The sequence below is a fragment of the Suncus etruscus genome, chromosome 16, assembly GCF_024139225.1.
Source record: "Suncus etruscus isolate mSunEtr1 chromosome 16, mSunEtr1.pri.cur, whole genome shotgun sequence".
NCBI lineage: Eukaryota > Metazoa > Chordata > Mammalia > Eulipotyphla > Soricidae > Suncus > Suncus etruscus.
Window position 1 is genome coordinate 53870544 of NC_064863.1, and position 16988 is coordinate 53887531.

Here is a 16988-nt window from a genome sequence, read left to right on the forward strand (position 1 = left end):
ATGCTCGAAGAGTACCAACCAAAAGAGACCCAAGAGAAACCCAAGAAAAACCAAGACACATCCTAGTCACAATGACAAATCCCACAGATAGAGACAGAATTCTGAAAACAGCAAGATCAAAAGGGGAAATTACATTCAAGCAAGCATCCTTGAGATTGACAGCAGACCTGTCACCAGAAACACTAAATGCCAGAAAGCAGTGGTGGGATATTGTGACAAGACTGAATGAAATGAATGCTTCACCTAGAATACTGTACCCAGCAAAACTCACTTTCCGGTTTGACGGAAGAATACATGGTTTCACAGACAAAAAACAGCTCAGAAACTTTACAGACTCAAAACCAGTCTTAAGAGAAAAACTGAAAGACCTAATCTAAGACAAGACTGACCAAAAGACACACCAAATTTCGATATAAAGATGGCATTAAATCCCAGGACAATTCTTTCTCTCAACGTCAATGGACTAAATGCACCAGTTAAGAGACACAGAGTGGCTAAATGGATCAAAAAACTCAATCCAACCTTCTGCTGCCTACAAGAAAAGCACCTGAATAGTCAGAACATAGACTCAAAATAAAAGGCTGGAGAAAAGTTATCCAAGCAAACAACACCCATAAAACAGCTGGAGTGGCCATACTAATATCAGATAATGCAAACTTTATACTCAGGAAGGTTGTAAGGGACAAAGATGGATATTTTATATTAATCAAGGGGTATGTAGAGCAGGAAGAAATAACTCTCCTAAACATATATGCACCAAATGAGGGGCCAGCAAAATATTTAAAACAACTGTTGACAAATCTGAAAAACAATATCAATAACAACACAATAATTGTGGGGGACCTCAACACTGCTTTGTCAACACTGGATAGGTCAACCAGACTGAAACCCAACAAGAATATACTAGACCTGAGGAGAGAAATGGAAGAAAGAGGCCTAGTGGATATACATAGGACACTCCATCCCCAGAAACCTGGATACACATTCTTCTCCAATGTACATGGGACATTCTCCAGGATAGACTACATGCTGGCACATAAAACATACCTCCATAATATCAAGAGGATAGAAATTTTGCAGACTACCTTTGCTGACCACAAGGTTCTGAAATTATTTGTGAATTCCAAAGGGACTCAGAAGAAAAACTTTAACACCTGGAAGTTAAACAGCCTCATACTCAATAACCAGTGGGTCCGAGATGAAATCAAGAAGGAAATCAAAAGGTTCCTGGAAACAAATGACAATCAAGACACAAACTCTCAGAACTTATGGGACACAGCAAAAGCAGTACATAGCGGAAAATTTATAGCTTTGCAAGCACACATCAGGAAGGAAGAAGGAGCTTACCTGAGTAGCTTAATGACACAGCTAATAGAACTAGAAAGTACTCAACAAAAGGACCCAAAAATAGGAAGACAGAAGGAAATAACAAAGCTGAGAGCAGAAATCAACGAAGTGGAAACCCAAAAAACAATCCGAAAGATCAACGAAAGCAGAAGTTGGTTCTTCGAAAAAATAAACAAGATTGATAGACCACTGGCAAACCTAACAAAGAAAGAGAGAGAGAGAAACTTGATAACTCGTATTAGGAATGAAAAAGGAGAGATCACTATTGATATGACAGAGATTCAAAGGGTAATCAGAAACTACTTTGAAAAACTCTACGCCACTAAAAATGAGAACCTGGAAGAAATGGATAAATTCTTGGACTCTTATAATCTTCCACGGTTGAAGGAAGAGGATGTAGCATATCTAAACACCCCCATCACCATTGATGAAATTAAAACAGTAATCAAATGTCTGCCGAAAAACAAAAGCCCAGGTCCAGATGGATTCACTAATGAATTCTATCAAACTTTCCAAGAGGAACTACTACCAATCCTGGCAAGACTCTTTCATAAAATTGAACAAGTGGAAACACTCCCAAATAGCTTTTATGAAGCCAACATCACCTTGATACCTAAACCAGACAGAGATGCTACGAAAAAAGAAAATTACAGACCAATATTGCTGATGAATGCAGATTCAAAGATCCTCAACAAAATCCTGGCAAAGAGGATTCAATACCTCATTAAGAAGATCATCCACTACGATCAAGTAGGTTTCATCCCAGGAATGCAAGGATGGTTTAACATCCGTAAGTCTATCAACATAATACACAACATCAACAACAAGAAAAATAAAAACCACATGATTATATCAATAGATGCAGAGAAAGCATTTGACAAGGTCCAACACCCATTCTTGATCAAAACTCTCAGCAAGATGGGAATGGAAGGAACCTTTCTCAATATAGTTAAGGCCATCTACCACAAGCCAGTGTCAAATATTATCCTCAATGGAGAAAAACTAAAAGCCTTCCCTCTAAATTCTGGCACAAGACAAGGCTGTCCTCTCTCACCACTCCTATTCAACATAGCACTGGAAGTACTTGCTATAGCGATTAGGCAAGAAAAGGATATCAAGGGAATCCAGATAGGAAAGGAAGAAGTCAAGCTCTCACTGTTTGCAGATGACATGATGCTCTACTTAGAAAACCCTAAAGACTCTACCAAAAAGCTTCTAGAAACAATAGACTCATATAGCAAGGTGGCAGGCTACAAAATTAACACACAAAAATCTATGGCCTTTCTATACACCAATAGTAATAAGGAAGAAATAGACATTAAGAAAACAACCCCATTCACAATAGTGCCACACAAACTCAAATATCTTGGAATCAACTTGACTAAAAATGTGAAAGACCTATACAAAGAAAACTATAAAACTCTGCTCCAAGAAATAAGAGAGGACACGCAGAAATGGAAACACATACCCTGCTCATGGATTGGCAGGATTAACATCATCAAAATGGCAATACTCTCCAAGGCGTTATACAGATTCAATGCTATCCCTCTAAAGATACCTATGACATTCTTCAAAGAGGTAGATCAGGCACTTTTGAAATTTGTTTGGAACAATAAACACCCTAGAATAGCTAAAGTAATCATTGGGAAAAAGAATATGGGAGGAATTACTTTCCCCAACTTTAAACTTTACTACAAAGCAAAAGTTATCAAAACAGCATGGTATTGGAATAAGGACAGACCCTCAGAACAGTGGAATAGGCTTGAATACTTAGAAAATGTTCCCCAGACATACAATCACTAATTTTTGATAAAGGAGCAGGAAATCCTAAATGGAACAAGGAAAGCCTCTTCAACAAGTGGTGCTGGCACAACTGGCTAGCCACTTGCAAAAAATTGAACTTAGACCCCCAGCTAACATCATGTACGAAGGTAAAATCCAAATGGATTAAAGACCTCGATATCCGACCCCAAACCATAAGATATATAGAACAACACATAGGCAAAACTCTCCAGGACATTAATCCTTCAGGCATCTTCAAGGAGGAAACTGCACTCTCCAAGCAAGTGAAAACAGAGATTAACAGATGGGAATATATTAAGTTGAGAAGCTTCTGCACCTCAAAGGAAATAGTGCCCAGGATACAAGAGCCACCCACTGAGTGGGAGAATCTATTCACCCAATACCCATCAGACAATGGGCTAATCTCCAAAATATACAAGGCACTGACAGAAATTTACAAGAAAAAAACATCTAATCCCATCAAAAAATGGGGAGAAAAATGAACAGACACTTTGACAAAGAAGAAATACAAATGGCCAAAAGACACATGAAGAAATGCTCCACATCACTAATCATCAGAGAGATGCAAATCAAAACAACGATGAGATAACACCTCACACCACAGAGAATGGCACACATCACAAAGAATGAGACCAAACAGTGCTGGCGGGGATGTGGAGAGAAAGGAACCCTTATCCACTGCTGGTGGGAATGCCGTCTAGTTCAACCTTTATGGAAAGCAATATGGAGATTCCTCCAAAAACTGGAAATCGAGCTCCCATACGATCCAGCTATACCACTCCTAGGAATATACCCTAAGAACACAAAAATACAATACAAAAATCCCTTCCTTACACCTATATTCATTGCAGCACTATTTACCATAGCAAGACTCTGGAAACAACCAAGATGCCCTTCAACAGACGAATGGCTAAAGAAACTGTGGTACATATACACAATGGAATATTATGCAGCTATCAGGAGGGATGAAGTCATGAAATTTTCCTATACAGAATCTATTATGCTGAGTGAAATAAGTCAGAGAGAGAGAGAAAAACGCAGAATGGTCTCACTCATCTATGGGTTTTAAGAAAAATGAAAGACATTCTTGCAATAATAATTTTCAGACACAAAAGAGAAAAGAGCTGGAAGTTCCAGCTCACCTCAGGAAGCTCACCACAAAGAGTGATGAGTTTAGTTAGAGAAATAACTACATTTTGAACTGTCCTAATATTGAGAATGTATGAGGGAAATGTAGAGCCTGTTTAGGGTACAGGCGGGGGTTGGGTGGGGAGGAGGGAGATTTGGGACTTGGGTGATGGGAATGTTGCACTGGTGATGGGTGGTGTTCCTTTTATGACTGAAACCCAAACACAATCATGTATGTAATCAAGGTGTTTAAATAAAAAAAAAACAATCCATTGGTAATGATCAAAGCATTCTTCATTTATTTAATTTAATATTAATCTCCAATAAAGTTAATTAATATTAATATGTAATATTGAGGGCCTGGAGAGATAGCACAGAGGTGTTTGCCTTGCAAGCAGCCCAGCCAGGACCAAAGGTGGTTGGTTCGAATCCTGGTGTCCCATATGGTCCCCCGTGCCTGCCAGGAGCTATTTCTGAGCAGACAGCCAGGAGTAACCCCTGAGCACCGCCGGGTGTGGCCCAAAATCCAAAAAAAAAAAATGTAATATTGAATCAAAACAGATCCTAATTGCCACTATCCTTAGAGAAATAGTCATTGGTTGGGACAATAGTTCAGTGGTAAAATCCTTGCATTTGTGAGGCCCTGAGTTTATTACTTGCCAAAACACTTTTGACCCCATCCTCATATACACAGCCTTGTGTCAATACTAATAGAAAAACTATCACAGAAAAAAAAGCTGATTCTGAAAAATACTGTTATTAATAATAGATTTGTAGTTACTCAAAATTGCAGAAAATAAATATTTGACTATATATAGAAACAAATGAAGTTTTCTTTATAGGAATGGGCAATTCTTTATATGATTAGTTGGTCAATGCATGAATTCTCTCTATGAGATAGAGAAATCATATAGAACTATGTGTATACTGATGAATGTATGTCAAATGAGTGAAAATAAGATCTTTAACCGATTTAATACGATTTATAATATTATCACTAATTTTTTCTATATTAACCTTTATCCTATCTAGTAATAAATTTAATTAGGGGGAGCTTCTTAATGGTATAAGATAATATACAGCTCCTTGATGAAAATAATTTGCTATATTAATTTTAAGCTTTCAAAATTAGACTAATAAAAACTTCTATTATGGGAGTACAGTTTAATATTTTATATATTCACAAGAAGCTAATGTTGAAATATACATTTTCTTGCACAGTTTATTTGAAATAATGGTGTGATTTCTAAGTATGTACATTTTTAGCAGTCAATAGAACTAACTCATTTGGAGCAAATATGGATTGATTTAAAAATACCCAGCCTATTTTCAGAATTCTTTTTTTTACCAAGATGACTTTCCCCTCAAATAAGCTATAATTTTCTAGTGCAATTGTCATAGAATTCCACCTTGGTACTTTTTCTCTCAGTGCTTATCCAGATAATGCAGCTGGAATTTTTAATAAAGTCACAGTTGAAGCCACTCACCTGACACAGCTTTTATAGACAAAATTCCATTTTTATCCTCAGGTGTTGAAGACTGAGTGTTTTAACTTAGGCAAATTAAAATCAGCCTGAATAAAAACTCTGTTAAAAAATATCCATAGCGCTGAGAGGTCTGTGCATTCTACTACTCTAGCCCCTATCCATTTTCTGATACAACAAATTAGTGCTCAAAAAACGAATAAATTGGACCTGGGTTGGCAACGTGCAAGGCAAACACCCTGTCTCTGATATCTCTCTGCCCCCACATAAGGCATTTTTAATATTACTTCCTTGTTATAAAATTGCAAATATTTGAGTACTATGTATCTTGAAATAAATCATTTTTTTTCTTTTCTTTTTTTTTGGGGGGGGGTCCACACCCGGCAGTGCTTAGGGGTTACTCTTGGCTCTCTGCTCAGAAATCGCTCCTGGCAGACTCCAGAGATCATATGGGATGTGGGGATTCGAACCACAGTCCTGCATGCAAAGCAAATGCTTTACCTCCATGCTATCTCTCTGGCCCCTGAAATAAATCATTTTCATTTAGACAACTGGAGTTCTTCTAGCTTCGTTGATATATATTCAGTTTTCTCCTCAGGCTTGACATTTTATCTGCTATTATTTCTTTGGCTAAATTGTTTCCTTCACTCTCTTTTCACTTTCAGAAAAACCTCTGTGATGATGATGTCTTTCCTACTTAGATTGGATAAATCTCAATGCATTTCACTTTTTTAATGTTTTTATTATGCCTCTTTGAATGAAATGTTTGCTAGGTTTTTATCTTTTTTAACATTACTTACTAGAATCTTAATTACATGTTTATTCAGTTATCAGAGAAGACCCTAAAACATTCGATTAATTTTATTGAATTATTTAAAAAAGAATTATCTTATTATCTACAGTTTTAATTTCTACTTTATGTATAGAAAGCTTATTTTGAGTACATTCAATTACTTTTCTGATATTTTATCCTTTCTATTTGCATTTCTTTGTGATGGCTATCTTAATTTTCTATCAGGACAAATTGTTCCACATCATTAAGTTTGGTTTCGGGACAGTTATCTATTTTATTATGATATTATATTACTTTAAGATCTCAAATGATTTGCTCTATTTCACTGCTCGCTCATTAAGTTTATTTACCACCTGAGTAATAATATTTCACTTTTATAAAAATTTAAGAATATATAAAGTATGTATATTTTAAAATTAAATAAACATAAACTATACCTACAGCAGCTTTAAGCCACTTGCTTTTTTATTATTTTCTAGCTAATGGTATAATCATTTCATGTATCTGTTTACTTATTTTCTTTTTTATTCATTTATGTTGGTTCAAGTCACTTTATGTCCACTTGAGGAACTGGAAAATTTATTTTTATGATGCTAGAATAGGGAGGAATAATTAGAACTACCTTCCCCCTTACCAATTTCCTGGAGAGGGGGTAATCTTGATCAAATGGCACTTTTTATTTTTGTAGGTTTTAGGGTTTTTGTTTATGTGTTTGTTTTTGTTTTTCTTGGTTTTTGGGCCACATCTGGTGACACTCAGAGGTTACTCCTGGCTAAGCGTTCAGAAACAGCTCCTGGCTTGGGGGACCATATGGGACTCCAGGGATCAAATTTCGTTCTGTCCTAGGTTGGCTCATAGCAAGACAAATGCCCTATATCTTGCTCCGCCCTTCCAGCCCCTCAAATGACACTTTTTAATCCCTTCTTTTAGGATACTAAATCCACCATTGCAATTTATTAGTGTTTGGCTCAGTTTATAGAATCTGCAATGATTCTAAAATACAATGTGTAGGTAATAGAGATTACAGCACTATGTCCATTATTCGACCCATGCCCTGCAATTCCCAGCTCCTCCTTTTCTTAACTGAGTTCAGTCCAAGGAACCATTTCCATATAGTCTTTATTTCCATTACCTAAGTTCTTTGGAAGATACACCATGATAATTCCATCAAAGCTTGTTTGTCACTTATCATCTTCAATTACTTGTTTACGTGGATCTTTTAATATATTTTCTGATATACTTTGTAATGTTCTCTGAGATAAATGCAGGATCACTATTATTTCTTTTTTTTTAATTTTTATTGTGACCAAAGTGCATTACAAATCTTTCACTGCATCATTTATGGTACATAGTGACAATGAATGAGGGGCATTCCCACCACCAGTGCTCTCCTCCCTCCGCCCCTATTCCCAGCAGGCATCCCACATCTCCCTCCTCTACCCCCTAGTATGCCAGTGCAACTGGTCTCCACTTTACAGTTTGTTGTAGGTTGAGCATCCATTCCACCGTCATTGGAGATAAAAAGGATAAGAAAAAGTAGTGACAACTACCAAAAAAAAAGAAAGGAGAAAAGAAAAATGGAAGAAAAAAGAAAAAAAAATGGACCAGGCAAATAAAAATAAAAATCAATCTCTAAATAATAACCACAAGTGTGAAAAAGAAAGAGAAAAGTGGAAGAACAAAGAGAAGGAAAATAAAGTCAAAAACTAATAAATCAAAACAAAACAAGAAAAATGTATGAGTGCTGAAGTGGTAGGGTTTGGCGTTCCCCCACTTTTTTTTTTTCTCCATCCTTGAAGCATACCATCATGGGATCAACTTCTGGCTCCATATATACTCATTACCCCATCCCAAAGGCTTTTTTGTGATGCCAGGAAAGTTTCCTCTCGGTTGTGTGTGAGAAAATCAAGCCACTGTAGCTAGCGATCTTGGTATTTGCGCAGGTTATAGGTCAGGGTCTAGGATAGAGTCTCTAAGTTAAGGTTCCTATCCATCGTTGTTGTGGTGCTCCGTTTTCCTTCAGTCCCTAAGTCGAAGCCTAGGATATTATGGATCCAAAGGTTCTGCTCAGTCTCTGTTGTTGTCCAAGTTGGACCTCTGCAATAAAACATCTTGTTGTTGTTGTTGTTGTTGTTGTTGTTTATGTGTCCTGGACTACACACTAGGATGGGGTTTTCCTTATTATTTCTAATTTATTCTTTATTCTTCTAAGGCCATTGGATTTATTTGCTACTACTAAAATTTTTTATTCTTCATAAATTTCTTAAACAAATTTTCCACCCAAAACCCAAAAAACTGACTAACCACTTTTATTCTTTTTTCCCTAAGATATTTAATGGATAGCTTATTTTTTAATAGTGAAAGGCTTTATTATTACCAATTACTAAAAATGGTATTTAATTGATAAAGCATATGGAAAACAAAAATGAGCCATCAATCATAGGATAAATTGATATTAAAAATGTATGTTCCTGGGCCCGGAGAGATAGCACAGCGGCGTTTGCCTTGCAAGCAGCTGATCCAGGACAAAAGGTGGTTGGTTCAAATCCCGGTGTCCCATATGGTCCCCCGTGCCTGCCAGGAGCGATTTCTGAGCAGACAGCCAGGAGTAACCCCTGAGCACCGCCGGGTGTGGCCCAAAAAAAAAAATGTATGTTCCTGTTATCAATATTTCCGGCATTCATTTATTGAATATAATTTTAACCACTATTCATACTAAGAATGAACAACTTTAAATATTATTTAGGACAATGTCTTTACATTGTAAGTTTATCAATTAATTTGCATTCGAAAATTATTCACAAATAGACATTTATGTTATATTTCATGATACTTACTGTAGTCCAATTGACCTGTGGACCTAGATCTGTAAAATACAGTGTGACAATGGAGGAAGCTGCAAAACTTTGAATGGTTATGTAGTCCTTCAGGAAAGCTCCACCTACAACAATAAAAAATTACATTTAAATACAATTTTAAGACACAATAATTGATTATTTTAACACAAAATTTAAAAAATGAAGATGAATTCAACATATAAATTTTCCAAATATGCTAAGTAAAATGTTAGCAGCCATATTTATAAAACAATTGTAATAAATTTTCAACTGCATATTTATGCAAACAATATGGAGACTATAACTAATTGTCATCACTTTGTGTCCTAAAATTTACTAGTATTCAAGAAATACTAGGCTGATATAAGGTATTTTTCTGTGTATTAATTATGGGCCACTCATGTCAGCACTCTGTTTCTATCCCTTGCTTAAGATTTTGTTTCCAATATTGCATTGGGGACCATGTGGTATTGAACATGCAAATCTGCACTCAGCTCATGCAGCTATCTCTTTAGCAATTTAAGAATATTTTAAAGCATGATTTTGGGTATAAGTCTGCATATATTTTATTGATGTCTATTTTTTTATAAAAGAAATTAGTTGCAGAAAAATTTTAATGGAATTTTTATGTCACCAGAATAACTTTTTAAAAAAGAACATTATGAATTCTACATAGAAAAATAGAAGAAAGAGAAATAATCAAATTCTACAAGAAGAAAAGTCATTAAGCTGAGATACTGGTAGAAATAAAAAACATATGCATCAATTCCAAATACATTTTTGCCAGATTGATAATATAGCATCATTCTACTGTAATATAGTACAATATAGTATGCTGGGATAGTAGTTTTACTATTTTACAAAATAGTACATTTGCCTTATATGCAGTCAAGTTGGGTTCAACTCTCAGCATTCAGATAAATCTTTTAGCAATGTCAGAAGTAATTCCTGAATACAGAACCAGGAATAACTTCTAAGCATGACCAGGTGTGATTCAGAAAGAAAAATAAAAACAAAAACAATTTTCATCTTCTAAATTAGAAAAAAACACATTTTAATTTAGGTACAACTTAGGAAAAATTGGTTCATCAAAGCAAATTTCTAGGGGCCGGCGTGCTGGCGCTAGAGGTAAGGTGTCTGCCTTGTCAACGCTAGCCTAGGACGGACTGCGGTTCCATCCTCCACATTCCATATGGTCCCCCAAGCCAGGAGCGACTTCTGAGCGCATATCCAGGGTAACCCCTGAGCGTCACTGGGTGTGGCCCAAAAACAAAAATCAAACAAAAAAAAAGCAAATTTTTGTTTTACATTCTTCTATATTAATTTTAAAAATAATTTATTTTTCTAAATAAACAATAAATAAATTTATTATTCTGTTATTTATTCTAAGCAGAGTACCAATTACATTGCAATATATTAACCAATGTGAAAAAGAATGAGTAAGAAAACATTATCGAATAGAATTGAGTCCTATTACAGTGTGTTATTTGTGTGATATCATGTATATAAACATGTACAAATATATACACATATAAAACTCACATATACGTGTGTGTTGTGTGTTGTGTTGGCACAAAGTCAAGTAGAGAGTTTAGTAACAGTGTGTCAGCTAAACTTTTAAAGCATTAACATTTAAAGTGACAGAACTTGGTCAAATTATTAGTTTGATTTTTGTAAATAATTTATACTGTGACCAATGTGTATTACAAGTCTTTCACAGTTATATTTAAGGTACATATCAACATTTTTAGTACAACAATGTTTGTTGAAAATAAGATTTGAAATTTGGGGAAATGAATCTAAATAAATAATAATACTCCTTAAAGGTATATTATTCAATTTTAACTTTATTTTATTTTATAACAGCAAAAATAGAAAACAGCTAAGAACATAAAAAACATATAAGGAGGACATAAAATGAAGTAATATGATAATAAAAGTTTCAGAAATAAAGATAGAACTCAAATCTTCCCTTCCATAGACACATGCAGTCAATTTACAAAAATGATCTATTTCAGACTAAAATTATTACTACATAAAAATAGAGTACTATCTTGACAGAAGCATCAAGGTGATTGTGCATATAGAAGAGTTATCACATTGCCTACTCTTTATTGAATAAAAAATTTCCTCAATATTAATTACAGAAGGAAGATTTCAACTTTTTTAAATGAATCAGGCCAGTTAGTTCTTACCATATTCTAATTGAAGGCCAACTCTGGATGGGTACCACTTTGGACCTATTCAATGGAAAATAGTAACATATATCAGCAAAAACTTAAACATGGTTTGAAATATGCTATTTTTATCATAAAGATTTGATCTTTGGAAGTAAATATAATAGATTTTAATATAAAAATTTCTCACTAATTATCCAATTAGTATTTTTATCTATCAGTACTATCAGTGAAACGTAGTAAACAAATAAAGCATGAGGAATTATAATGGTGGGCATTATCTGCCTTTTTTCTATCTGAAAATAGTTGTGTGGACATGCACAAAGATATATTACTTATTATAATTAAACATATTCATATGTAATTTATCTATATTTTTGGGTTTTGGCCACACTGGTTTTACTCAGGGTTATTACTGGCTCTGTTTGTGATATTGTGTGCAGGGATTTGTGTGCAGGGAAACTGCATATGAATCCACATAGGGGATCAAACCAAAGCCAAATTTGTAAAAGTCAAGTACCTTTCCCAGTATAATGTCTGCAGTCAGATTTTAGATTTTGAACTTTATTTACATATCTCTATATTTTTCCCAGTTATACTTCAAAAAAATTATTCACAATTAGTAGTATTCATATTACTAAAAAAGCATTCTAAGGAAGAGTTGCTTTATGTTGTTAAAATCTACTACTGTCAAAGCTATTATTTGTCCACTAGCAAGTTGAAAACTACAATTATTTCTTCTTTAAATTAATTTTATTTTGTTTTGGCCACATGGCAGTGCTCAGGGATCACTCCTAGATCTGATCTTTGGGATTACTCCTAAAGTGTTCTCTGGAAATATCTGGATTGCTTCTCTGGAAATATCTGGATTGCTTCTCCTCAAAAGCAATAACATAAATTTTAAATGAAAGCAAACCTGTTTTATTTTTTGAGTTTTGATTTTATAAATGATAACATTTGTCAATAAGTAAGTGAAACGATACCTATTAAACTTTCTGTGTATAAAAATAAACATTGGAAGTTAAGAAACAGTAATTTTAGCATAACACATGGAAGGGAAGAATCAAGTCCTCATGCCTAGAAACATGAATTGCTGTTCAAAGACCAGCAGTTGTATACTTCAGGAAGAGAAATAGCAGCATACCCAGAGATAAAGATGTGAAGTAGGAGTCTTACTTCTCCTGAACTGGATTTGCACAGATTATACAAACTACTTTGCCATAGATACTATTGCTAGAGCTTTATTAAAAAAGCCCTAATAAAATATGTCTAGATGGGTATTTGATGGAATTGATCTGGTTTTTTCTAACACTTTTGGAAATCAACTGTAATTAAATGCCAAGTGGGAGAATAGGTAAAGGGGGGTTTGGTCCCTATTTAAAAAAAATAATATAATAAATGGGCAAATTTTTAGTGAAGATGGTATAGAGCCAATATTAAGAAGTATATAAATTTAAAATAAAAGATAAATTGAGTATTCAACCTATTTTGTTAATAGTACAATAAATTGACTATTATATTAAATACCTATTGATCAGTTATCAATGCTAAATGTCATTTAACAGTTTTATTGAAAAAAGGAAAAATACTTTTTGATATACAGTTTAAATTTTAGTAAGAAAATAATATTTGTCAAATCATATTAATCTTTAAAATGAGCTCATTCTTACAAATATGTGTAAAGAAGTTTAACAACCTGAATTGTTCTGGTGATAAAACTAATACATGAAGATGAATAATGTTCAATAAATATGTTAATATTTCACATTATTATGGAATGAATATGCATAATTATTTTTATTATTGAAAAAATAGGTGTATTCATGAAATGAGTAATTAAATTAAAAATACACAGTACAGAATTTTAGAACTATTGTAATTTTCGGGGATTTGGGGCCATATGCAGCAGTGTTCTGGGGTTACATCTCTGGGATTATTCCTTGCTCTGCATTCAAGGATTTCTCCTGAAGACTCATGGAAACCATATGGAATGCCAAGAATAGAATCCATGCAAGTCAAATGAAAAAACTTGTACTATCTATTGGTCCCTATAATGCCAATTATAAATAAAAATATCTAATACATGCATTTAAAAATATAAAATATTAATCAATCTTGATTTTTATTATGAAAATTGATATGCATATTGATTTTATAAATATGTTTTATAGAAAGAGATAATAAAACTATATGACATAGGAAAATTTTTATTAATAAGTAAAATCACTTGCAATTTAGCAAATAATATTGCATATGTAAGCTTTATTTCTTTGAAATTTATTATTCATGAATATTTTATAGTAAATAGTGCATCTATTATGTTTGGAGACACTACACAGGAAGGAGAAGAAGCTAAGGGATAAGAGTAAAAAGATGGAAATGAGTGCTCTCTTTGGCAGCACATATACTAAAATTGGAATGTTACAGAGAAGAGTATCATGGCCCCTAAGCAAGGATGACATGCAAATTTGTGAAGCATTCTATATTAAAAAAAAGATGAAAATGACATGCTAATTATATTTTTAATTTGTACCAGTAGTAGTATTCTATTATTATATTTATAATATTATAATTATAATTCTTCCATTTTGATGACGATTATTCACACTGTTTATATATACGTATCCATCTATCTATCTATCTATCTATCTATCTATCTATATATATATATATATATCTGCCTATATAGTATAAATTTTTTCACAGATCCACATATGTATTGTATTTTCTGACATATAAGATGACTGGACATATAAGACAACCCTTTACTTTTCCTGTTAAGATATAGGGTTTGGGCTATATTTGCTGTATAAGAGTAACTCTCTTTTATTGCACACCAAAAGGAAATTTAAAAAACATAAGAGAAGGGGCCGGGCGGTGGCGCCAAAGGTAAGGTGCCTGCCTTGCCTGCGCTAGCCTCGGACGGACCGCGGTTCGATCCCCCGGCGTCCCATATGGTCCCCCAAGCCAGGAGCGACTTCTGAGCGCATAGCCAGGAGTAACCCCTGAGCGTCACTGGGTGTGGCCCAAAAACCAAAAAAAAAAAAAAAACATAAGAGAAAAAGAGTAGAATCCTCAAAGGTTAACAGTATGTGTTTAGTAAAAGCTAGACTTTGGAGTGCCGACAATTATTTTACATTTGTCATTTGTAGTGAGTGACTGTGATTTTTTTCATTGTGATCTACATTGAGAGCAGGGAGAGGGTGCTCCTCCAAGAGTAACTGGCTGAGTTGTAGAGATTAATAGGACAGCTAGAGGGAGACAGAGCACCTCCTCTGTGTCCCATAAAAGCTGAACAGAGGACTGAGCACCAGAAAGCTGCATACCAGTGATGACACCGGGAGGTTGGATAGGATGCAGCACTCAGTAACTCAGGATGCAGCACTCAGTAACTCAGCTCCTCTGCATGCCTTGAAAGATTAATAAGAACAAGCAGAGGACTGAGTGATGATGCCTGGCAGCTGGATGGGAAACTGCAGTAAGAGGGTGGCGGATCACTCATTCCTGAAGCTGGAGTAAGTTTCCGCATGCTGTATAATGGTGTATAATACAACCCCCGACTTTTAAGAAGTTTTTCATGGGTTAAATAATCGTCTTATATGCTGGGAACTACAGTAAATATAAATAAATAGAGATCAATTATCTGGTATAGACCATCTTCTAATGATACATTTATTCTGTAGGAACAGATTCAGGTTCAAATATTTCTAGCTCAACCATTTAATGCCTGGGGATTATAAATAAAACTGTTTAAAAACATAAGGACTTATGGGGCTAGAAAGCCATTGAACAGTGGTAGGGTGTTTGCCTTATACACAGCAGATCCAGGGCGGACCTTGGTTTTATCTGGTATCCCATATGGTCCCCTGAACCAGGAAAGAATCCTGAGTCCATAGTCAGGAGTAACCCCTGAGAGTCACAGGATGTGACCCCAATAACAAGCACACACACAAAACAAAACAAAACAAAACAAAACAAACAAAAACATGGTCTTAGTATTCATCGATTGATGAACCAACATAACCTCAACATTGCAGAACAGTTACAGACTTCTAATGTACATTTGAAATTACTTTAGCTACAATTTTTATTATATAGTCTTTAATAACAAATCAGAAATAGTTTTCTAAGTTTTTTATCTCATCACAATCATAAAAAATTCTATATAGCACAAAGCAACTAGAATTCAACAGGTGTGATCATCTGAATACAGTATGGTCAATGACCAGTACTTTTCAGTAATTCTAGTGACCCTTTGCAATACTTGGGATACAAATGAGTGTCAACAGCTTATACTAAACTTTAGATAAAATCAAAAAGAAAAAAAGAAAAAAAAAAAAGACTGGTTAAAGATTTGTTTTTTAAAGTAAAGTAAAATAATTTTTAATTTAAAATAATTTAGAGAGACGAGAGGGCAGATAGATACATATTCAAGAAAAGGACTTGGAGTTCTTTAGTGTGGAAAAGCAGAAAATGGCTTTTTTAAGAAGGCTAATAAACCTTTTCTTCAACTATTGGATGGTAGTTTCTGTGTACTTAAAAGGTAATATGGGTCTTGTCAAAGGGAAAGTCTTGTGCTCTGACTAGTCCTTTCCTTTTCTAATGATGTTTAGATTATTCTGTAGCTTCTCTTTTTCTGCCCTCAGAAAAGTTTGAGCATTCTCTGGCTGGTGCCTGGGTTTCTGCTTCTGAGTGTGCCTCAGTTTTTCCTTCGCCTGTCAGTTCAAGATTTGCATCTCAAATAAATTTCTTTCTGCTTTGGGGCTACTTTAAAGCTAGGAAAGTTCTTTTTTTGTGTTTGGTTTGGTTTGGTTTTGGTTTTGGTTTTTGGCCACACCCTGTAACACTCAGGGGTTACTCCTTGCTATGTGCTCAGAAATCGCTCCTAGCTTGGGGGACCTTATAGGATTCTGGGGACCCAAACATGAGCTGTACTAGGTCAGTTGCATGCAAGGCATAAATATGCCCTACAGCTGAGCCACTGCTCAGGCCCCCTGGCCACTCTTACACCAATTCTTTTGTAGGCAGATATTGGTCCAGGAGTGGCAAGAGAGGGTTTCTGTAGTTCCCAAAAAAACTTGTATTACATCCTAAGACCTCATTGTGATGTTGGGGAAGGGAGGCTTTAGGGCAGACTTCCTTATTTACCTGCCAGATTCAGTGTTTATTGAAGGTTTTTAAGATGAATGGAGATAAAAAGAAAAGTTTAATAGAGAAAGAACACAGGCTTTATAGAAATTGAAATAGAATTCAATAGACTTGAATAGATATTGAATTCAATAGAATTCAATAGAAATAGAGGAGCAAAGAACCAGACGACCAAGAAAGATACTTGTTCAAGAAAGAACACAGGGTTGAAGGACAATCCCTGGTTATTTTTCAAAGGAGATTTTTATCACTTCTTTTAAGTAGGTTTTTC

The 16988-nt window shown here is 34.7% G+C and overlaps 1 protein-coding gene and 1 non-coding gene across 2 annotated transcripts in view; one reads left to right on the plus strand and one right to left on the minus strand.

The window, feature by feature from the left end:
* The window catches only part of TECRL (trans-2,3-enoyl-CoA reductase like), an 82703-nt gene that overhangs the window by 45860 nt on the left and 19855 nt on the right, over window positions 1–16988 (minus strand). The window contains exons 3-4 of the mRNA XM_049790025.1: window positions 11588–11632; window positions 9393–9496 (exon numbers count right to left, since the gene is read on the minus strand). Coding sequence (XP_049645982.1) covers window positions 9393–9496; window positions 11588–11632 — 149 coding nt within the window. The remainder of the gene's footprint in view (window positions 1–9392; window positions 9497–11587; window positions 11633–16988) is intronic.
* Window positions 13953–14059, plus strand: LOC126033136 (U6 spliceosomal RNA). The gene has a single exon (XR_007504290.1). It is a non-coding gene; the product is annotated as a U6 spliceosomal RNA (small nuclear RNA).